Source organism: Dermacentor andersoni, chromosome 10 (assembly GCF_023375885.2).
Source record: "Dermacentor andersoni chromosome 10, qqDerAnde1_hic_scaffold, whole genome shotgun sequence".
Taxonomy (NCBI): Eukaryota; Metazoa; Arthropoda; class Arachnida; order Ixodida; family Ixodidae; genus Dermacentor; species Dermacentor andersoni.
Window position 1 is genome coordinate 79,847,141 of NC_092823.1, and position 24,757 is coordinate 79,871,897.

General features: G+C 47.8%; 1 protein-coding gene across 1 annotated transcript in view; it reads right to left on the bottom strand.

Annotated features, from left to right (window-relative positions):
• Window positions 1–19,185, bottom strand: part of LOC126544119 (L-sorbose 1-dehydrogenase-like) — a 48,304-nt gene extending 29,119 nt beyond the window's left edge. The window contains exons 1-5 of the mRNA XM_050191345.3: window positions 19,050–19,185; window positions 14,440–14,642; window positions 10,251–10,443; window positions 8,758–8,889; window positions 1,690–1,811 (exon numbers count right to left, since the gene is read on the bottom strand). Coding sequence (XP_050047302.3) covers window positions 1,690–1,811; window positions 8,758–8,889; window positions 10,251–10,443; window positions 14,440–14,642; window positions 19,050–19,185 — 786 coding nt within the window. The remainder of the gene's footprint in view (window positions 1–1,689; window positions 1,812–8,757; window positions 8,890–10,250; window positions 10,444–14,439; window positions 14,643–19,049) is intronic.
• Window positions 19,186–24,757: the final 5,572 nt, after the last annotated feature.

Below are 24,757 nucleotides of genomic sequence, written 5' to 3' on the forward strand. Positions count from 1 at the left end.
TAGTTTGTTGTAGCCGGCTGGGGTGGGCGGGGTGGGCTTAGTGATTATTTCGTTCCGCTTCTCAGGTCGCGCGTTCGAATCTGGCTGTGACGGCCAATGGGCGAACGCAAAAACCAAATTGGTCAAAATCGTTCGAGTTAAACACACACACACACACACACACACACACACACACACACACACACACACACACACACACACACACACACACACACACACACACACACACACACACACACACACACACACACACACACACACACACACACACACACACACACACACACACACACACACACACACACACACACACACACACACACACACACACACACACACACACACACACACACACACACACACACACACACACACGCACACACACACACACGCACACACACATGGTTCTCGTCTTGCGGTGGTGTCAAGCGATTGCCAGGAAGCAAGAATGTGTGACCTAAATTAGCCCATTGGCAATGGTTTTGAATCGAATTCTGGGCTTTTACGTGCGAAACCACGATTTGATTATGAGGCACGTCGTAGCTGGCGACTCCGGATTATTTCTGGCCGCCAGGGAATCTTTAATTTGCGTCCATATCACGGGACACAGGAGTTTTTGGATTTCGCCGCCATCGAAATGCGGCCGCCGCGGTCAGGATTTGATCCCGTGACTTCGTGCTTAGCAGCACAGCACCACAGGCGACAAGTCACCGCGGCGGGTACTGGCAACGGTAAAGCCTTGGAACACTTTTGTCTTAATTCCGTTATTGATAGATAATAGACGCTGCTCATTTTGTGTTCCAGTAGTCATTGGAAAGTTATGGGAATTTGCCCCACCCTTCACCATTCTTCACGAACCCTCCTGTTCCTTTTACCTATGACATTCTCGCCGTGGCAACTGCGAACTCAAATGCTTCTTGAATGTTTGTACTCACGCCGTCCAATTGGAGCTCGAAGGAAGTAGACTTTATCGAAAAATATTCCATTGCTTCTATGGCTTGCGTATGACTACAAGAGATACTGTCTGCATTCTCGAACAACGCGACACGTCCTGCAGAACGTTATCAGTGCACGCCAAGGGAGCCTCATTAAGACCAATACGTGCAGGCGTCCTAATACATCATGACGTGCCATGTGACCTAAATTGTTGGCGCTAAGGTAATGTACTGTACTACTGTCTATGTGCTACCAAGAATAGTCGCACAAGTCGACCACAACAACATTTACAGCGCATTTTTGCTTGCGCATTGCTTCAGAAGACATCACAGGCGCAGCGGCTGCGCAGGCTACCCTTAAACAACACGGCAACCCAAACGCATGGGCGTCTTGTTAAAACATGTTCATTTAAAGCGTAGCTTAGGTTCGGGAAGTATGCTTTGCGCGTAAATAAAAGAAAAAAATGAACAGGGATTGAATGCGCAAATATTCTCTTTCGTATATGCTATTTTCCATTGGCCGGTCAACATCGCTATTGTAGGTTTAGCATAAAGTTTGGCTGCATTTCTTTTGTTACGAACAATTCCAGCGTAAGAGCTAGTCGTGGATACGGGCCTATAAATGATCAATAGTATAATATTACGAAGAAATAATTGCAATTACGCTGGTGGTATCGCTGCCCCATTAGCTGTGGCACGCTCATTAACAGCGTCGCCTTGCCTGTGCCTCACAAGAAGAGAACGCCTCGCTTGCCTTGGTAACATGCGCGCGGACCAATATGTGCAGGTTTGGCCGTCCCCTGCATGGCTCCAGGAAGGCCTTGGCAGTGCTGCATCGGGCGCCTCGTCTGAGCGTGCTCTGAGGAATGGCGAAGCCTGCATCAACGGTTTTCTGTTAAAGTAGTACAAAAGCATAACCTACAGCCTTCTTCCAAATTACGCACACTAAACCGCGACAACACCGCACGCGCCGTTCTGTTGTGTGGTGCAGTTATCGTGGCACTCATAACACTCAAGAGCTATGGATTGTTAGTACAAGCGTTATTTGCTACCCCCAGGGTCTTGGAACCTGTGGCAAACGAATGACACTCCCTTATATAGACAATAGTACCTGTGGCAGCGTAGCCCTAATGCTTTTTACTAACATTGTATGTAACACGACACGACAATGATGCATGCTGACTGACACACACCGCAGTCTATCTCACCAACGTCTTGCAGTACAGGGAAGGCTAGGTCTTATGTCAGCCAGACACTAACGGCTGCAGACTTAGTGTTCCTCAGAAGGGAGAAGCCTCGCCCATTGTCAGCTACTAACACGTCTGTGAAGCTTCCAGTCATTCCGTATCGCGCGGTTGATCAGAGGCGAAAGACTGGAGCGCCCTTCTTCTGGTTCTCTTTTCCGGTTGGCTGGCGGCACGAATTACTTAACGCTACACTGCACGGAATTGACGAGGTTGGCTGAAGTTGCAACACGCTTCAGCAAACATAGCAAATTCAGTAGAAGGTCGTTTAGAGAATTGCTTGATCAGCGGAGTAGCGGACTTTGATATGCATGCTGAAAACCAATGGAATAAAATCAACTTGATTTTTCTATGTTTTCAGCTTGATGTTTCATATTGTGGGAGGGCGGAAGTGGAGCTGCTGCCTTTCGTATAGGATGTCCCTCCTCATCCTCACAGGATTATTGAAACTTCGGGTTCTGTCAACTAAAACTGCCTGCTGAAACAGCGTATATTATGCCGTTCTTTATGCATGTAGGGAAATCCAATAAAACGAAAAAAGTATCGGCGAGTAGATAAATTTGTACGGACGAAGATATCGTCTGTGTTCTTGCGTGCGAGCTACCGGCCAAGCAAGGGCATCTTTTATTATTGTTTTTTATTCGTGAATAGCATGTGAACCAAATCAAACGTTTGAAAATAAAATAGACAAATGCTCAGTTGCTCTAGTGAGGCATAAGAAAAGAAGATGCAGACGCAAGAACAATCCTAAACTGAATGCTGAATAAAGAATTCAGAGAAACATAACTGGAGATAAATTTAGGGTCGATTTAGTGTTTTACCGAGACAATTGTTTTGTTTCACGCGTAACGTTAAATGGCCTACAAGCTTCCTTGTGGCTGAAGACCACCGACGACGCGCCAAGGGATGAAATGACTTGTGAACTTAGGCGAAACCTATATACGCTGGTGAAACGGTAGTTCTAAACAACTTTTCCTGTGCTTTGAAAATCCAGCTGCAGAATACCATGAAAATTGCCGAATAGGCAGCTGACGCGAGGCGCCAGCATTACGGATGAAGGGCTGCGGAAACCATCTGAAGAAGGAATCTTACTCGAGGACACATATCAACCACTGACTTGGACGGCCCACAAGTTGTCTCGCCTGGTGCAAGAAATTGACGCAAACCCGCAACTTGAACCTTGTTCCCAAGGAAGGAAGGGAAGGAAGGAAAAAGTGGAGAAGGAAGGCAGGGAGGTTAACCAGTTTTGCCTAACTGGTTTGCTACCCTACACATGGGAGCGGGATGGGGGGGATGAAAGATGGGGAGAAGAGATAGAGGGCACATAACACGGCACACACATCGTTGGTTACAGTCTGTCACTCTTGTGTGGTACGTGACATCACTGTCACAGTCGCTTGTCCAAGCCCGTATCCTTCATAAACCGAAGTAGTCCCTTCGTCGCCTTCAGCTGCGATGTCTTCAGTCGGCGATATGTGAAAATGGTTGCAACTGACAATGGTCTACTGTCAAGGTGCGCTAGAACGGACGCCATGGACTGTCTCTGAACATTATATTCAGGACAGTCGCACAGAATGTGTTGCAGCGTCTCCTCGCAAAGACAGGCATTGCAGAGAGCGTTGTCGGCCATTCCAATGCGAAACGAGTAAGATTTCGTGAAGGCCACCCCTAGCCATAAGCGATAAAGCAGGGTGGCCTCACTTCGGCGGAGTCCGGTTGGCATACAGAGATGCATCAAGGAGGGCAGGTCGTGTTGATGATCGCTGCGGTTGGTCTGGCTGCTTGGTGTGCACCATAGAGAGAGCGTGATCTCCTGTGCAAGCACTTGAAGTCTGCTGGCTGCGTCGGAACGTGAAAGTGGTATGGCCTCTTCCTGTGTGTCTTCAAGAGCTGTCCGAGCGGCTTTATCGGCGTCTTCATTTCCGATGACGCCGCAGTGACTTGGCAGCCACTGAAACGTCACGTGATGTCCTTTCTCATGTGATGTATGAAGTAGGCATCTAATATCGAATACGAGCTGTTCAGATGGCCCGCGACGCAGAGCTGATAGTACAGATTGTAGGGCTGCCTTTGAGTCGCTGAAAATTGACCATTGTCGAGGTGGTTCCCGATTGACAAAACAAAGTGCAGCTCGAAGAGCAGCTAGTTCCGCAGATGTAGATGTCGTTGGGTGGTCAGTCCTAAAGCTGATGGTAATACCTCTTTCTGGGACGACTGCAGCACCGGACGAACACTGGATGTTTGTGGAACCGTCAGTATAAATATGTGCACTGTCTGCGTACCTCTCGTGCAGAAGAAGCAGAGACAGTTGTTTCAGCACAGGCGACGACAGCTCAGACTTTTTCCCGATTCCTGGCACGTTGAGATGGACTGTGGGGCTGACAAGGCACCAAGGGGGCATCGATGGTTTAGATGCAGCGGTGAAGCCCGAGGGAAGTTTGTCGTTGTACTTGACAATAGTTTTTGAGAATGATGCTTGGTGCCTGTCTGAAGGTAGTGTTGCAAGGTGGTGATAGGGGGCCCGTGCCAAATGTCTGATATGCGTTCTCAGGGTTTCCACCGTGATGTGAGTCTGCATTGGATGGTCCCGAGCAATCGCAATAGTTGCCTCAGTTGACGTGCATCTCGGCAAACCAAGACAAACTCTGAGTGCTTGAGCTTGCGCTGCTTGCAGAACACGAATATTTGTCTTGCAGGTGTTGTTCAGTACAGGTAGACTGTATCTTAAAAAACCGAGAAAGAGAGCTCTGTAGAGTCTCAGCATTGCGTCTACTGACATCCCCCACGTCTTTCCTGTCAGGTATTTAAACAACTGGGAGGTTGCTGTTAGGCGTCGTTTCATGTAAGCCACGTGCGGGCTCCAACAGAGGTCTCGGTCGATAATTACGCCTAGAAATCTGTAGGTTCTGACACAGGAAATGGTCCGCCCGTTGATTGAGATGACATAAGGCGTCATTGGTTTGCGAGTAAACGCCACTAGGGCGCATTTTTCTGGCGATATGCTGAGACCTTGTTCACACAAGTAGCTCGCTGTCAAAGTAGCCGCTCTCTGAAGCCGTGCACGTATCTGAGGACGTGTGACTGCCGAAGTCCAGAGACAGATGTCGTCTGCGTATACTGAAATTTTGGTGGTAGTTGGCAAGTGTTCAGCAAGCCCAATAAGAGCGAGGTTGAATAGCGTCGGGCTGAGAGCACCGCCTTGAGGAACGCCCTTGCTGGTATAGCGTCGCGTAGTTGGGCCATCGTCAGTTAATACATAGAATGATCTTGCAGATAGGTAACTTGCAATCCATAAAAATACTCGGCCACCTAGGCCAACCGTCACAAGAGCGTCGAGAATAGCCTCATGCAATACGTTATCGTATGCCCCTTTCACATCTAAGAATAAAGCTGCAGATAAACGTTTACGGGACCTTTCGTGCTGGACATATGAAACGAGATCAACTACATTGTCGATGGAAGAGCGGTCACGTCGGAAACCAGCCATGGAACTCGGATAAATCTTGTAGTGTTCAAGGTACCATTCCAGGCGGCCAAGGATCATCCGTTCCATTATCTTTCCTACACAGCTGGCCAACGCTATCGGGCGGTAAGAGCTGAGCTCTAGTGGGGATTTGCCCTGCTTCAATATTGGCACCAGGCGGCTCACCTTCCATTCGTCAGGAACATTTCCCTCCTGCCATGAGGTGTTGTAGAGACTCAATAGTGCTGTCCGTGCGGATTCTCCGAGATAGCACAAGGCTCGGTATGATATACCATCTGGACCCGGAGATGATGAGCGCCTGCAGAGAGCTAGTGCCGCCTCGAGCTCCTCCATTGTAAAAGGAAGGTCCATGCGGCAATCTCGGGAATGGGGGACATCATCTCGGGCTGGAGGATCTGGGCGTGTCGCTTGGTCTGCCATTCGCACACAAAAGTCTTCTGCGACATCGATGTCTTGCCGCCCTTGGAAAAGCGCGAGTGCCTTGAATGGAAAACGCTGTTCCGGAAGGCAACGCAGACCTTGCACCGTTTTCCAAATGTGAGACAGCGGCTTGCGGGGGTCGAGTGTTTGGCAAAACGTTGCCCAACGTTCCGACGCTAATCTATTCATTCGACGCTGAATCTTCTTTTGTATCCTCCTGGCTGCCCTAAGGTCATGGATTGATCTTGTACGCCGATATCGACGTTCCGCCCGGCGACGAAGTGCGCGAAGTCGCTCTAATTCTATGTCGAAGTCGTTTCGCGTGTGAGAGATCGTCAGTATGCGAGTGGCGTTCCGCATCGTATTTTTAATTGTTTCTTCTAACCCAGAGGGTAGGCCCTCGCTGCAGGCATCTTCCATATCAGATTTGAAGTTGGCCCATTGAATCGTCCGAATGGTATTCCGTGGGCCAGATCTAGACATCAAGCCTTTGATGTTCAGATAGGTGGGAATGTGATCACTCCCATGGGTCTCAATATCTGGAAACCACTTCACATATCTGGCGAGAGAGTTGGAGACAAAAGCAAGGTCGAGGCAGCTGCCGTATGTCACGCCTCGAAGAAAGGTGGGGCTACCATCGTTCAAGAGAGTAAGGCCATAGTTGTAGGCGATGCTTGATAATCTTCGTCCTCTTGCATTTGTCTTTGTACTTCCCCATGCTGGATGGTGTGCATTGAAATCTCCTATGATGACCCATGGAGCGGGGCAAACACTCAAGATATCCGCTAATCTTTTAGTGTCGAAATTGTTGGAAGGCGATATATACACGCCTATGAGAGTAAACAAGAGTTTGTTCTTTTTAACTGTGACGCATACATACTGATTGTCGTCGTGGGGCGCAATCGGTTGCAAAACATAGGTGAGTTCCCGACGAACAAAAATGATGATTTTGCTGCATGCACTATTTGTTGATGACATGAAACATTCGTACCCTGACAGTCTGATTGGTTTCGACAAGTTGGGCTCACAAATGACGATGAGTGGAAACACATTGGTGTACACATACTGACGGAAATCTGAAATTCGTGATTTTAGCCCTCTGGCGTTCCACTGCATGACGGACGCTGCCTTGACTTCTTTTCGGAAGGATGGGGTATGGGTAGCCATCTTTCTAGTTGAGGGATTCAAGCACTGGGCTTAAGGCGTCCAGCACTTTAAGTGCGCTTCGAGCAGACGGTGTCCCCATCTCAACTAAAATCGTTCGGATGGCCTCCATGAGGGAACGTAGCACCGAGATGACTTGATCTGTTTTAGGTGAATCATCAATGGCCGGAGAAGGCTCCGGTGGCGCCGTGACCTTCTGAGGTTCCTTAGCAAGGGAGCGGCTCGGTAGCGTAGGCCATTCCTCTAAAGAAAGAGTCTTATCTGATGCCCTCGTGGAAGTGGTGGGCCCTATCGTGTCGCGACTAAGTGGTACCGTAGTGGAGCGGGTACTATCGCTTCGCTCATGCGCCTTCTTTGAAGACTTACGACGGTGCCGACGTCGACGCCGACGCCGGACTACTTCGGCTGCCTCCCTGTGGGCCGAATTGTCTCTGGCCATTTGCTTCAGAACCGCGCGCTCCCTCTTGATGCGGGGGCAGTCTTTCGACGAGGCTGCGTGAGGGCCGCTACAGTTGGCGCACTTCAGAACTGTGGCACCGCAGGTCACTTCTGCATGAGGTTCAGCGCAACGGGGACACAGAAGCGAGTTCGGACACACGCCCTTTACGTGTCCTAGCCTGAAGCACTGATGGCACTGAAGCGGCTTCTGGATGAATGGTCGAACTGGATGTCGAAAATGTCCGACTTTAACGTGGGAGGGTATGCAATCCCCCTTGAAGATAACTTTTACGCAGCGCGTATTCCCAAGACGGCGCACTTGCGTAATGATCGTGCCCTCGTTTGCCGGCTTGATGAGGCTAGGTAAATCTTCATTGGGAATGGCAATGTCAATGTCGTAAATTACACCGGCTATCGATGTGTCGTCGATCGGGATGAAGGGGCGCATTTTGATTCCGCCAAGCTCCGTGATTTCTTGAAGTGTTCCAAGCGCACTCGCGTTGTACACGTCTATGGCGAGTATATTCTTGCGTGGATTTATTCTGATGTCTTTAATTTGATCCGGCACCGCACGTTCCAGAAAAATGGATAGGGCTTGCCTGTTCAGCAACCGTAGGTTGCTTGACGGTTCTTCCGGCATAAAGATGATGACGTGTGGCCAGCGCGCAGGCCTTGACTTCATAGTCGTAGTGCTCGCAGGAGGTGACGGCGCTGTGTTGGCGATCTTTCTCTTCGCCCTCTTACTCCGGACGGGTATGAAGCCGTCGTCGGATGAGTCGTCTTCCGACATAGAGTACAGCTCGGTGTCCTCGGTGTCGCTGGGGGAGCCAACTCGCTTCCTTGCGGTTGACAGCCGTGATGACTTCTGGCCAGGAGGGCCTGTGGCATGCTCCGCGTCCATGGTCGCAAGACGGGGAGGTAAGGCACCCCGAAAGGCAAAGAGTTCACCAAAAATGCAGAGAGCACAGAAACAAGCGTTCTGTCAAGAAGCTTGTTCCCAAAAAGTTCAAACACCCATCTGATATGGATCTATGTGCGCGGTACGCGTGTACGCGAGTGTACGTGTACTCACCAGTCTGAAACGGCCCGTTGAGGTCGATATTGGGGTAGCCCAACGTCTGTCCAGCTTCTACGAAGGCATGCGCTAGTGGGGACGCGTACGGAGGAGTGGAAACTGTGAGGTAGCCGCCTCGGCCGTGGTAACCTGTAAGTGGCAAACAAGAAAGGAAAGCAATCAGTCGTTTTTCATAATAATCCATACCCTCGTCACAGTGGTGCAAAATAATGTTACGTCAATTCACCACAACGATACTGCACAGACTGCCATCATTGTTTTGCCCTGACGGCGTTTCATACGCGGCGAATACTAATGGATCCAAGCCGCTCTTACCCCTTCCGTCGCCCGAAATGCCAGGACTTTTTCGCTAACGTACTAAGCGCGCACTGGGACGCTCCCTCCGGTCCCTAAATGTTACCGAGGACCTCCGCCCCTGGCTCTCCGGAGCCGGCCTAAATGCTCGTACTTTCGCCGAGGTTACTCGGTAGCAGGATGCCTCGCGCACCGCAAGCCTGCAACACGGTCGCCTATCAGCAAATTGTGCTCATTTCGCTGGAGTGGACCGTGAGTTTACGAAGCGATTTACTGTCAACTTGTTTGATTTCGCTTGTAGGGTTTGCGAACGCCTTTGGCTTCTGGCGGATTTGCGCAACGCTCCGGCGTGCTCAATCCAGCGTCTCTGGGGGATATTTCCCGGTCGCGAGTCGTTCGACAACTTTTGCTCGTGTGAAAATTGTAGAGGATACCTGTGCAGTGTTAGGGTGCCGCTGATGGCTGTAGCAACTTAATTCTTCACGTACAATAAGCATGCAACATCTTCTGTGAAGACACGTTTCACTATCGTGTATACGGATTCCTATGACAGAGGGATGAGTCTTTTTTTTTTTTTTGTAAATGTGGGATAGTCGAGCATAGCCCCGAATGGTCGGTTACCTCACTGGCACTCTACTGCCGTATAGGCAGCAATGTACTGAAGGTTTCCAGATTTGGCCGCAGCAGTGAGCTTTAATTATACGGCACAAGCTTAAACGCTGTTTTGGCGTAGGTTTGGCCAGATGGCTCTTAGGCGACATCGCCGAAATAAACAGCGTAGGCAGCGGTATAACGAAAATGGCAGCGACACGATAAATATTCTCTTTGACACTTGCAATAGCCTATCAATATGCAGGAGTTTCCGAGAGGCGAAAAAATCAAAGTGCGCATGCTCTGCAAATGACTGCACACGTTTGCAATAAAGATCACAGGCGCCGAAATTCGTTAGCTTGATCTCATCAAAACCTGACACTGAACACTCAGACGAGCGACGATGCGTGAGTCACTATGCTTTGGAACGGCGCCTCATTTTCTTCGTGTTCCTAGCGGCCAGCGTCGGCGACGCTAGGGCAATCATGAATGGATGGATGGATGTTATGAGCATCCCGTTTGCAATCAATGCAATCGTCCTAGCCCCCCTTGGACGATGCAAAGTGCCTATGCGTTCTGCGAACGAAACATTCGAATTCCGTTACCATTGTGGGCGATCGAGGGATCCCGGTTGTCCTCGGACTTGATGAAGTAAGGCAGCACGGATCGCCATCCCCAGCCTTCGCAGCCGAGCTGCTGCTCCCAGCGGTCGTAGTCACGACGGTTGCCCCGGATGTAGAGCATGTAGTTGAGGACGCTCGAGCCACCCAGCACTTTGCCCCGAGGCCACCGGCTTTGCTGGCGAGAAAAGAAGTAGGAAACGTGAGTATGACGAGAGTATGACTTCAAATGCGAAGACGCCAACACTGAACGGCTAGCGCAGTAAGGCTTCTCCGAAAACCCTTACTGCCCTATTGACAAGCTCTTTGCTCGTGGATACGAACCGTCAGCTACCGGGAGGCGGACAGTGGCACTCGATTTAAGCATTCCTTACGCTTCCCCCCCCCCCCCCCCATGGCCCAAGGTATAAAGTGTGGTACAATCAATTTGACATCACCAAACAATAATTTAGTGGCAGGAAAGTCCAAGCGAATATAATCGTCCCGTTTCTCTCATTTTCTGATTGCTGTAGCAAGTTTCAGTTGTGCGTGGTTCACGATAGTAATTACTAAATAAATATTGGGCCAAAGCGTTGTTCTTTCTTTCTTCAGAAACGTTTGATTGTTTTTGTACTAATATAGCATCCATGGTAAGAAGCAAAGGTGAACGTCTTCAAAATGCCCTTCATAAGGAATGGTGTTTACCCTTCCTGGAATTATCGACGCTAACCTAAAATTGCCGTTACTTAATTGTGTATTAAAATATCTTCAGTGCAAAAGAGAAAAGGTTGTTTTGAGTCTCATCTAGACAACTTTTGCAGAAACAATGGACGGGTGATTAATCAAATCAAGCGATAGCTGCGTGGTGTAAGCCCGTTAAGACGTCCGATTACGCATAATGCGAGCGCCTTCGACGACCACAAGACGACGCGGTGATGGTCGCATAACGACGACGGAGGTGGTGATGATGACATGGTGACGATAGAGATGAAGAGGGCGCAACGACGATGGTCTTATGGGCGACGGAATGATGAAGGCCGAATGACGGCGATGCCACAGCGACGACGGGGTTAAGACGACAGACTGCAGGCAATGACGACAGCATGACGACGAGGTTTGACGACAACGGCGTGACCTTGTTTCTACTCTCATTTCTTCAAGACTCCGTTGCCTCCAGCTGCGGTTTTGGTGGCGTCAGTCAATGCTCATGCCATCTGGCAGCCTAAAAGCCAGACCACGCGTACGCTTGCCGACGCACGCAAGCTCGAGACTGCGCCGACTGCGCGCCTTGCATTTGCCGCCCCTAGCGAGGAATGGCGGTTTGAATCTACAAGAGACGCGCGTCCTCACGCGCCGACTTGGCTCCCTCGTGGACGTTTTGACAGACATTGTTCATACCTTGTTATTGACAGTGCTCGAAAGTACCGAAATACTGATAAACGCAAGTGTTTTATTTTTAGTCGTTAGATCAGCGTAAAAAAATAAAGGAAGGATACATTCTTGCAGCATGAGATGAGTCTGCTTCACTGGGTGTTGATTGTACCACGCCGTTGATGCGTAAACGCAGGCGCGTGGAAACGCGAGGAAGCCCAGCACCGATATCTGTTTGGAACAGATATCCGCGCTTGCACCGCGCTTGGACGCGTACAATCTGCACAGCACCATCTGCGCATGCGCAGGTGTGCTGGCGCGAGCTTGCACGCGCCGGCAAGCGTATGTGTGCTTTGGCCTTACAGCGGCGCTCCGGAGCCAGGTCGTTCACTTAAGAAAACTGGGGGATTAAAAATTAAATTATGGGGTTTTACGTGCCAAAACCACTTTCTGATTATGAGGCACGCCGTAGTGGAGGACTCCGGAAATTTCGACCACCTGGGGTTCTTTAACGTGCACATAAATCTAAGAAAACGGGTGTTTTCGCATTTCGGCCCCATCGAAATGCGGCCGCCGTGGCCGGGATTCGATCCCGCGACCTCGTGCTCAGCAGCCCAACACCATAGCCACTGAGCAACCACGGCGGGTGACTGGGGGATATTTTATTAAGAAAGCTATTGCTGTAACGCAGAGTTTATGAATGGTTTGTAAATAGTAATATTAAAATGTAAATAGCTTCATTTATTAAAACCTTCGGCATTCCGCGAACCTATTAGTGACCTAATAACGCGAAAGATGCACGATCGATGTGAATAACTGACAGCTCTAACCTGCGGACTACAGTTGCATTTAATGAGAATATTGAGGCATTATTGTTACCGCGTGTGAGTTTTTATAATTCCAAATTAGTAGGAAGTTCTGTGCAACGTTCCTTAACACTTTCCGGTCCACTGTATGTGGAAAAGTAAGACGCTTACTTTGAGGCGCAACGTGACGCAGCGTCGTTTGAAGGGCACAGAGCTGGCAACCCGCCGTGGTTACTCAGTGGCTATGGTGTTACGCTGCTGAGCACGAGGTCGCGGGATCGAATCCCGGCCACGGCGACCGCATTTCGTTGGGGGCGAAATGCGAAAACACCCGTGTACTTAGATTTAGGTGCACGTTAAAGAACCCCAGGTGGTCGAAATTTCCGCAGTCCTCCACTACGGCGTGCCTCATAATCAGAAAGTGGTTTTGGCACGTAAAACCCCATAATTAATTTTTTTTTAACAGAGCTGGCTAACTTGCACGGGTATTTAAGCGACCTCTGCAAACATTCCTGTTGAAGTATTATAAGAGAACCTAAAATAAGTGACGTATTCAAGTGAATAGCACTGACTGAAATGCTCTTTAAATGAAAGGCTGCTGGACGCACACTAAACGAGTATGTTTAATGAATTTAGTAAATAACTATCGGATCGTTGTTCTGTTCGGCAGTTTCTTGCAGTCCGCTCTAACTGCATTTTTCTAGAGCCCAAGCCACATTTCACGTATGTTTGGTCACGCTTAATGATAACTGGAGTGGAATCACAGTAATATGTGTGCTTCCAGCAGTTTTATTACGATAGCCATTACACGGACGCTCGAGGAGCATTCGCGCCGTCGGCGTCACCTCCACCTTCAACGTGCTGTGCCGCTGACGTCATATGCGCGGCTGGCACGCGTAGGGTTAGAGGGTCACCAGGGTTGCCGGAGGGCATTTGGCTGCGTAAACGACAAAGCGAGGTGGACCCACCGTCAACGCTAAGCTCACTGGCGGAGAAAAAACATCGCTCTGCCTTCCGCTTCCACCAGCTGTGTTAGATGTGCGGTACTCACGCTATGAGCACACTACGAGCAGAATATGAGCTATGAGCGCAATATCAAGGCATTGTAGTGAGCTGGAACTACTCCGGCTGCGTTCTACCTACACGCTCGCGCATGGCAGCACACTATAGCAACTCTTGCGGGGACGAAGAAACGACACCCTGACAGCCACAACAGTGGGCACGGGAGAGCGACCTAGATGAGGTCGCTCGTGAACGCCTTCTTGTTTTACGTGCAGTTCCGGATTGTTGACGGCACCTGTTTCACGCGTGCTGAGGCTGCTACTTTTCCTGCAACGACATCGCCTGTGCCGCCATCGACGCCGGCGAAGAACTACGATGATTAGTGCTGTCTGCCTAATCTGTGCGCCAACGTCGGCGTCTACAGAACCACGCCAGCAACATCGTCGCTGACATCAATGTCACGGCAGCGCTTGAAAGACCAACATCGCCTGCGAACCCTTAGTGGGCACGGTACAGCGGCTCAGATGCAACCGCTCACGAATCCCCCTCTTGTTTTACGTGCAGGTTGGTAAAACCGCTTCCTTTCATTGTAAGTGCTCCAACAACATTTGCTTGCTCGTCCTCCCGTGCCCAAGTGTGATTTACGCTCGAATGCGTATTTGTCGTGAAAACACTCCTGCTCTGCCGAGACGTTGAGACCCGGGTCCGGGCCACCGCGAAGTTGAGTTGAGACCCCGGCCACCCCACGAAGACCATGACAAACGGCACGATGAATTGAATGAAGTCATAAGAAATCTTAATCTTACCACTTACCATGGGGTTTCTTGGGTGAAGGCGGAGTGTTCAGTGGAGGAACGTTCTAGTACGGGAGTTGGCTTCAACAACTCTCCTTGACAAAACTTTGGCTCCGCCCCGAGACATTTCCCTTGTTCCACCACTGCTTGACCATTAATTATCACTGATGGTGCTAGTTTTTGTAGCGATTTCCTTTGAGGAGAGAATGCGTGCGCGCATACCCTATTCTTTAGTCCGAAGCAGGCAGCCTCCTGGGGCACGGTGAGGTAGGCCCAGTCGAACTTGGTCTGCTGGATCTCGGCCGCCAGCAGTGGCACGTCGAGGAAGAAGTTGGGCACCCGGCCGGCTTCCAGGAGGAGGACGCTCACTTCTGGGTCTTCGGAAAGGCGACTAGCCACCACGGCGCCGGCCGAACCACCACCTACTGCTCTCGCGTTGAGGAATGGCCGGTGGCAAGGGTGAAAGCAAAAGGGGAATGAAGATCGCATTGCGCGAGAGCCACTTCGGGCACCAACTAACTCTGTCAATTTAAATTTTCGTTTCGCCACGTTTCTTGCACCTTCAGAATAATAAAAAACTTAAAGGGGCAGAATGCAACAATTATTCTTAATTTTTAGTAAGTTTTTTCAAGTTTACAGAACGTAGACATCACGCGAAACTCTCCACACGAACGTGTGACATGAAAACTTCGGCTATTTTATGTCTAGCGTACTTGAAAAGCACCTATCCAGCCACTTGAAATAAATGCGTGAAGTACAGCACTGTGAATTGAAACTGCGAAACTCTGTAAGAAGTGTAAGTTGGGCGAGTTGGTAATTATTGAGTGTTAGACTTCAGCGCACATACGATCGGAAGGACATCGGCAAGTGAAGCACCTGTTTGTTAACTTACCTGTTTTCTTCGTATTTTAGGCGCGCTGCCGCTTAAAACAAAGGGCATTGCTATATTTTTTTTTCATATGTTATTGATATTACACATTTGGTATTTGTTATTATGTGGTATTTAGAAGATGTTGTCACCTTTAATTGTCACCGACTACTCCTTTTCACATAGGGATTTTAAAAAAAACGAACAAATCGTAACAGGAATAGTGAAATCATAACAACAGTAATTCCGGTAACATAAGTGCACCAATGTCACACTATAACTGAAGGACAACTCCAAATCATAAGAACACAAAGTTCAGTCTCGTAAGTAGACTAATGCCACACTAAAACATAAGTCAACAGAGTAATGCAGCAACACAGAGTCCAGTTACATATGTGCACTTAAGTAAACACAAAACCCGGTCACTTAACGTGACTGAAATAAGGGCACATAAGAAATCACTGATTAGTCTTATGAGGTTACAAAAAACCAAGCACTGGATCGGTCAAAGTCGGGTAAAAGAAAAACAAAATGCGCTATCACATTTAAGCATTCCATTCAATATTTTGCGAGAATATCGCTCGCTTCTAGGAATCTTCGAAGGGCCAGTAACGCTCGTCTTTGCAATGAGTACGTTGACCAAGGACCTGAGATCTTCCAGAGGCTGAAGGGCCTGCAATCTAAGGCCACTAAATCAAGTGTTAAGCGTTATGTGTGTGTGTCATGTAGCGGGCATTCTAGAAAAAGATGCTGTACATCTTCATCAGCGTGGCCACAACTGCATTCTGCACTACCAGCTTTTCAAATTTTATGTAGAAAGTGTTTTGTGTACGCAATACCGGGACGCAGACGGTGACTCATCGTTTCAAAGGCTCTGGTTGTATTTAGTGTGGACGGGATATGAAAGTGAAGCAATGGGTCAATGTGAAATAAATCGGAAGATTTCGTGTTCTGATCAAACCAAGTTATACTTTACAAGCACAGGCTGATACCTGTCTTAGTATGTGGCGCCATTCGCATTGCGTTAGAGGAAGATCATATGTGGCGTTATTAACATGCGCTTGTCCAGCTGCCTTATCTGCTACAACATTTCCAGGGATATTGCAGTGGCCAGGTATCCATTGGAACATTACTGTGCGATTTTCTTCACTTGATTTTGTGAGATCCATAAGTATTTCGTTAACTAACGCCATGTTTTGTGGATTGCTGATGTCACTGGGAAGTGAAGACAAAACTGCCTGCGAGTCACAAAGGATGCCCCATTATTCCCCTTTATGCATTGAATTTATGTAGCGTAGCAAAGACAATATTGCAAAAAGCTCTGCTGTTGTTGATGACGTCGTGTGAGATAGTTTAAATATTTGTATTTGGTTCAATTCTGGAATGACAAAGGCAGCTGTAGAAGAATTTCTTTGGCAAGAACCATCTGTAAACGCTTGAATATAGCCAGGGCATCGAACGTATATTTGGTATAAACAAACAGACCATAAACAAACGGCGCAAAAGGTGAAGGCTGAGAGGACGCCTGACTCCTCTAGTTAGAGCGGACAATATCAGCTGATGACGCAACGGAACACTCCCTTAGTGAAAGGAAAGGGTTGAAGTAAATGATGCAACAAGTGTCTATTTGCGAGTAAAGAAAAAATGACGCTACCGAGTGAGGAGCATGCATCGCGTTTTCGAATTTCAGGCGTGCCCCGTTTTCACATACCGCGATCGCCAGCGTATCGCAAGAGTCGATGGCGTCTTGGCTACCGTGTGGAAATTTAATATTTCTGTGCTCGGGTGTTTAAAGCGTCTTCCTCGTTTTTTAAGCTTCCCTCGCATGTATTGCACGCACGAGAACGGTTGAACGCTACGCTGGCTTCCTCACTTTTCGGTGCGGGTCTTGAGCAATGCAGTGAACATAGCGCGCGCAACGAAGCGAGCCTCCAAAGATACACACATATGTAAGACAGGAGGTGCATTAGAATATCATATATTTTCCGACACCGAGAGGACCACTTAACCGACATCAGCAATGATAAAAATATTCCGAAAAGGACGCACGCCCAGCCGAGCACGAAACGGATCCGCGCGCAAGACCTGAGTTTCAAAACTGGCATTTCTGAACTTCGAGGAGGGCGTTTTGCTGCCTCTATCACCAGATCTGCGGGAATCACACACTCAGACAAAATATTTATTTTAGATATTAGGTGCCGCAACGACAATCTGAGGATGTATTCTGTGACGATCACGTCGGTGATACTGTCGCCTTCGCGTGACCTAGTGCTCTTCCAGCCAATCAGCTCATCCGATTTTGCCCAACCAGTCAATCAGCGCGTGTCTGACGGCGATACCGTCGCCGAGGCGACACTATCGCCGAAAGCGATCATCGTAGAGTACGTTCCCTGATTATGAGGAACGCAGTAGCCGGCAATTAATCTTGGTCATCCACAGATCTTCAGCGTGTAACCCAATGCCCGGTACACAAGCGTTTTTCTTTTTTTCTTTTTTTGCTTGCTGCCCGCATATCAGAATACAGTCACTGCTGCCGCGATCGAACCCGCTAACCTTTTGGTTAGCAACGCAACGCAACGCCACGGTTATGGAGCTGCCATACGCGGTGACTAAGATAAACCAGCAGATGACTGGAATGAGAGTTCACTCGAGTATGCATTCTACAGACAGCGGGCAGGGCACTTGTGAACGTTTTCCTCGGAACCCAAGGTACGTCAGGTTGCTTTCAATTTCCGCCTTCATGGACGACCGCATTCTTTCGAAGCCAGGATGCAAAACCGATTGCGTTGCGCGCATTGTCCTTTGAGTGCGCGTTAGAAAATCCCACATGTCGAAGTTAATCTGTAACCCCTTAAATGGCGCAATTCACTACCATATTGTGCCTTTGGGACGTAGAACCTCGTATTTTAAGCATTTAGATATGTTAATAAAATCATGAACGACAAAAGTTGATGCCTGAGTATATTACACAACGATGCACATGCAGAAGGCTAATCGCTAACTATGCTCGAGGGCATTTCTCGTGCGCTGTGGTCTAACAGTCTTGGACAGCGATGAAGGTATTTGACGTGCCCTCCCCCTGTCCGTCTTGCGTTTGCGTTAGGTGAGAGGATGCTGGCTCCTAGGTGACGCTCAAAAAAAGATGTATTAGGAAATATTACGCTACCTAGGAAGTACTGGCATGGTGTGCTGTTAGTTCGCGCTTAGGAAATACGTTTATAAAAAACAAAATAGGCAACTCCCACGCTACTTAAAGAATCGCGGTGTTGATCAAAGCTTCCCTTAATATTCGCTCAAATGCTAAAGCAAATCTTATAGAAACGTGATGCTGAGGACTGAAATGTTTGTTGTGGAAATCATGAAACTATGTGTACACAGAAAAGAAGGTTCCCGGTGTATCTGTTCTCACGTTTACGTTTCAGTCACACATAAAAACGCTATCTTATGCAGAAAACGAAATGGTACAGCAATATTTCAAACCCTGTTGTCTATTTAAACTTCACCGTTGTGCCGAGATTTGTGTGCACTTTGAAAAACCTAATGTAGTTCACAATAAACCAGAAATCCCCCTCGAGGAGCTTATGACAACATATGTCACCGCTTGAGAAGTTAGAGCTCGTAACATCAGTTATTTTTAGTTCGCCGATGTTAAATTTTTGAGAGTTGAAATGTTTAGGCCTGACATATGAGGTCATAAAATCGCATTTGAGATGCAGAAAACAAAACGCTAAGTAATTTAGATTAGGTAATATAAAGGAATAACCATAGCGTTAGCAAGACGAATACAATTTAGGTGACAAAACCTGCGGCGACTGCAGCGCTCGTCCCGTCACTTTCCTTGTGTCCATCCTTCAACGCTATAATTATAGCTTTAGATATGGACCGAGTATCCCAAGAACAATTCTGATAAACCATTTTAGTTGAGATATCAGGAGCAATATGGATAAAACCGCTGCAAACTCACCCACAATGTAATCGTACTCGTCCTCAAATGTGAGCCGCACCAGCGGCGTCTTGTGGTGCACCGCCTTGAACAGCAGGGTTGCGTAGAAGGGCATCAACGCCATCGGCAGCAGCGGAAGGAACTTTGTAGATGGCATGACGACGGTCCACGTCGGAAAACACAAGCCAGACTTGCTTCCGGCAGCGCCTCCAAGCGACGCTTCCAACACTGTCACCTCACCAGTAAACATTCCGTATGGCACTTAGCACCGATCCTTCGCAGAAACTTGTTTTGCTTGCGTGCGAACATTGTAGGCCCGTGCTATTTCTCCCGCAATGAGGATGCTGGGTGCGATACAACACTCCAGCAGAGTCAACGAGCCACGGAAAACAGGACTCGTCTCCGCAAAACACTGGCAGCAGTGCAGCCGAATCAAGGCGACGCTGATTCGATGACGCTAAGCTCTCAAAAGTGGTACTTCGTCGTCTGCTCAAGTGCAAATGATCGCTTGGCGATTTTGTGTAGGCTGAACGGCCTCACACAGTATTTTCTCGCGTTGGTAGAGGAGGTCCGATGGTAGCTTTTAATGCCACGTATTCTTTTCGAAACCGCATTTGTTTAGCCTAACTGTTCAGTTCAGTCTGAGCCCAGTGTACCGGCCGACTGTCTTGCCAACTACGGCGTTCCAAAGCTAAATTTAGGTCATACCTAAGCAAGTCACGTCTCAGTATTCAGGAACTACTGAACGCTGTAAGCTCCAGCCTTTATAAATGAAGCGGACTTTGCGAATGTTTTGTATGAGTGTCCATTGATTCTTGGCAGTCAACAGGGACGTAATAATTAAGGGGTGAGTGGTCCCTCTCTTCCAGCGGCGTCAGGATCCAACATGGTTGATACGCCTGCGAGGTTAAGATTATCGTCAACTGCAAGTTGTACTGTGTGAAAGCACAATGCATCATGGTTACGAATTCACGTAGTTGTCGATATGTGGTGTTTTTGTCATGCGGTGAAATAAAGTTTTTCGCACATACGTGTTGGATTTTCGCTATATACAGGTTGCTGGAAAGTCCTCGGGTTGACCAAGAAGAAATTACCCATAATAGCGAAACTCTGTGATTATTTGGCCTCACGGCTGAAATGTACGATGTCTCGATTATCTGAATAAATTACGAACTAAAATTACTGGGTCTTTCCTTTGTTTTAGCAATCCCTTCTATTGTGTCAAAAGTACTATTTTTCAATTCGTTGTCTTAATTGGAAAACAGAATGTAAACGAGGCAAAATTTGTTGCGAAGCTGACGATTTATGCAGTGAAGGTTCTTAAAAAAGCAGACATCTTCCTAGGAGCCTTCGCAGTAGAAACAGTGCTTGGACACCTACCTCCTACCTACGTTATCTGCTATTTTCATTAGCAGTGAATGTACTTTCTTTTTAATTCGCATATAATATGAGCCTATTATGGCACACTATGTAGATTCACAATCGACACCTTGCCCTCTCTGACTGAAATGACAGGCGTAGCCTTACTTTCTTACGAATATTGAGACTATGGCCGTAACAGTGATTCTTGTTCTTGTTTATTTAAGCTTCTGCTATGTTACCTTTTCTGATCCACACCCTTACATTCGCGCTGTGTTTCGCCAGTGTTTAAAAACGTGTGTATTCAATTGTCACCCCGTTTGCCACCTCGCTTTCCCGTTTTTCAATCCATTAAGGCATCGCATTCGGTGCCGGCGATCGACGCGGCTTCTTCTGCAAGCGTCTCCATTTTTTCGTTCATTAAAGAGCTCTTCTTCGCTCTCTCTCCACTTAGCTAAAGCATTCCGTTTGCCAAATTATAGCGCAATTTTAAATAAAGACAATTTTTCAGATACGCTTGAAGTCCCATTTGTTATGGGAGGGGGGTGGCTGCTGGGAAACTACATGAATGGGATGGACACTTTGGCGTGCCCATCCTGTGTGTGTCACCTCTTCTTTTTGTCCTTGTCTTTTTCACGCGCTATAAGCCTCACGATGTCTTACCAACAAGGCCAAATCACTGCATTACAGCCTGGACTGACGCTCTCCTCATCGCTGAAATTTTTGCGCCCCTGGTGGCTCAGTGGCGATTGCATCGCGGTGCTGAGCGCGAGGTCGCTGGTGCGATTCCCGACCGTGCCCACATTCCGATAGAGGCGGATTGCAAAACCACTCGTGGTACTCTGCTTAGAGCGCACGTTAAAGAACCTCAGGTGGTCAAAAATGATTCCGGAGCCCACCAGTGCGTTAAACCCCACAATATTTTGTGCTCCTGTTTACAATAGCTGGCTGCGATGGGCACTGTCCTCGAGTGCATCCATGGTGCAAGTACAAATGTACCTGTTTAACTTCAAATTTTTCACGACAGTTTCCCAAGGGCACGGAGCACACGAATTAAAAAGATTATTTTTCGTTAATGGTAGTGGGTACACATTTTCAAAAAAGAATAACGAAGCTTTTACGGTATGGTTAAAACAATTAGTATTTTTATTTCGAAATGGGGACGCGTTAGTAAACAACCTAAAGTGATATCGAAGACTAGTTAGAGGAATCGGTTTAGTTGAGAACTATTCCACACACCCTGTATGAGCATATCGAAGGGCAATTACAATGCCGTCTCCAGAAATTTCGCGATATCAAGATCTGAAACAAATGGTCGAAGAATATAAATTTTATTTGGCACGATATTGCGGCTAGTTAGGCTGCTTATATAAACTAAGGTTGAACTGCCATTTGAATGTAGCAGTCGTTCATGTGAATTTTTCATGCTCGGCAATTACAACGATACAAATTTCTGCCCCTACATTTATTTTCACAGAGTAACCTTTCATGAAAATCAGGTTTGCCTCTCATGTCTTCAGAGACGCAGTAATGATGTCCCAACGATTACCTCTGATTGAAAGAAAGTGAAGTGAAAATACAATTTAGTTACGTTTAGACCGCACACCAACGTTTCTGTAATACACATAGCGCTTGCGAAATTTGACGGTGCCCTTTGACAGCGGCCACATCTATTCTGCTGTCTCACGTACTCATGGGAACAAAATAAGAATAATTTCTGGCACAAAAGCAGGAAAGTTTTCGCTCAATGCTGTCGTGGCCAACCTCCCTAAAAGCCTTCAACTCGTCTAGCACTGTGAGGCCCTGTCCACTTTGCAGAAGGAATTGTTGGTTATTATCGTCTACATAATAGACAGCACCGTGAAGGTCTTGCTAGAGGTCATGGCTTCTAATAGAAATGAATATGTACGCACAAAAACGAGCACTATTTCGCAGTAATACTGCACTAGATGTTGACATTGACCTGTTACTGCTGCTTTCGAAGCAGTCACGAAAAGGTACATACAAACTGGACAGACGTAATATACGGTGTACTCATCAAGCTTTCAACGAAACAGACATCATAGTTTCACTTACCACAGTGTCATTTCAGCTTCTGTCGCCGACTCATACCGCAGAACTCAGCCGTCGTCCTTCTTTCATCACGACCTCGGCGCCGAATACGGCACTGGGATCGCTGACAAGTGCGGTGGCACCTCTGTTTTGACGATACCGCTATTTGAGGATGACATCATCGTCCCGGCCTCCAGGTCACCGGGTCCTTCGTCTCTTGCGCGAAAACGGCAAGAACTTATCTAGGACAGAGCTACTTTCGATTCGCGAGATCCTGATACGAGAGCGCGCTCTCCCTTTCATCGGAGCGGCGGCATCCATGGGCTCCTCGCGTGCGCCACGAGGAGACGTGATCCGCAAATTCGCGAAGGATGCGATGGCCCTACGTAACCCGTAACCGCCACCACCGACCTCGCCCCTCAGTGGCTGCTGGAGACGCCGACGGTCTCTGGCGTCACGGTGACGTCACACACAGCTAGGTGCCTTCTGCCAGCGCGAGTGTTGCGATGCAGAAGGCCTGCGAACAGCCGCGTAACTGAAATGTTGGTCACGGCGAGCCGTCCTCCCGTTTCGACTGGCTGCTTAAGTGCGACCGGCTTGCGGGCACCTCGGGGACAACAATGAGAAACGCCGGGACTCGCGCCCGCTTTGCGTCTCGGTGCGCAGTGGTACGAGACGGGTGGAGCCAGACCATGAACAAGCCGCAGCCTGCTTGAATCCTACACGTGAGAGTGAGCGACGGTGCGTATGCCGTTTCTCTGTCCTTTCGCGGACAAGCAGGTGACAACGCTGTCAGCCGGTGGTACGCGGTTCCACCGCCGTTGACAAGCAACGTCTTCGAGAGGTCTGTCACGTTTTTTTCACAATGCGCAATCATAGAATACGAAAAAAAAAAGCTATTTTAAAGCTTCACACAGTGACGTGACTCTGACGAACAAAGCATGAAGGCCACGTTTTGAACTGTGCTTTCTCTCTTTACACTGTGATTGGGACAAGATATGCGCCAGAATTTTATACAAAAAAGCAGTGAGATAATAAGTTTTTCCGGCTGCACGTAGTAGCGGCGACCTTCATCACAAAACCCATAGTAAATACTACTTAGCATATCATTATTTGATACTCTAACATAAAGATTTGATACGTTTCGTCTACGAACATGTTGCAATTGTGAAACTAAGGTCGGTAGGTGCTGAAGGCATGCTCATTTAGCTGGAATTGGCAGACCAGCACCAGCTGTGATATTTTGACAGCAATTGAGCCTTTAAATGTCATTGCTACGCCATCACATGAGCTCACTCACCACGCCACCTCTTACAGAAACGTTGTATCTTTTTTTGCATATTTCATTAGTTGTGCGATGAATTTGTGCTTTCTTTTCTTTTGATACGATGTTATAATATCTGTAATACTGTAATGATCTGTAATACTGCGGAAGAAACCCTTAAAGGTGAATCAATAATGATGATGAACGAAGGATACGTTTTGCATAAATAATCTGTATTATCGATCTACAATAATCTATAAAAACTTGACGGTCACTTTAGCATACGCTAAAGAGAATGACGGCGAAAGATTACGCGCTCACGAGACATTTGGTAAATTATTTGACATTCTCATTACAATGCGTTGTTACTTCATATTAGTTGTTTTCTCCCACAAAAGGTCGTGGGTTCGGGTGGCTTAACTAACTTTGCCTTAATTAACACCAATAGACGTGAGGACGACCATCAATGGCGGCACCATCAATTTTGGTGCCATTGAATTTTGTCCCACCAAAGGTCTAGGGTTCGGCTTCCACTAAAGGTAGCAGGTTCGCGTGCTTCAATTAACTGAGCCTTAATTCACTTAACTAAGCCAAAGGTTGTGGGATCGACTCCCAGCAAACGTCGTGGATAACACCGTCAATTTTGGTGCCAGTGAATTTTGGTGCAATAACGCCGGACTGTCAGTTTTTCGACACTGCCGGACAACGTTTTTTTTTTTACTCATGAGCCAGTTAAGCCTTTGCCTTAAAAAAAGTTTATAGTAATTATAGCATACGCTAAAGAGGATGAAGGCGGATAATGAAGGCGGATGCCTGCCCGTTCACGAGCCATTCATTATATTACTTGACATTTTCATTCTAATGCATCGTTGCTTCCTATTACTTGCAAAGCTCGTGAATTCCAGTGCCTTAATTAGCTCTACCTTAATTAAATCTGCTTCAACACCAAAAGTTATAGGTTCTACTTTCACCAATGGTAGTGGGTTCGACCATCAATGATGGCACTATCAATTTTGGTGCCATTGAATTTTTGTTCCACCAAAGCTCGAGCGTT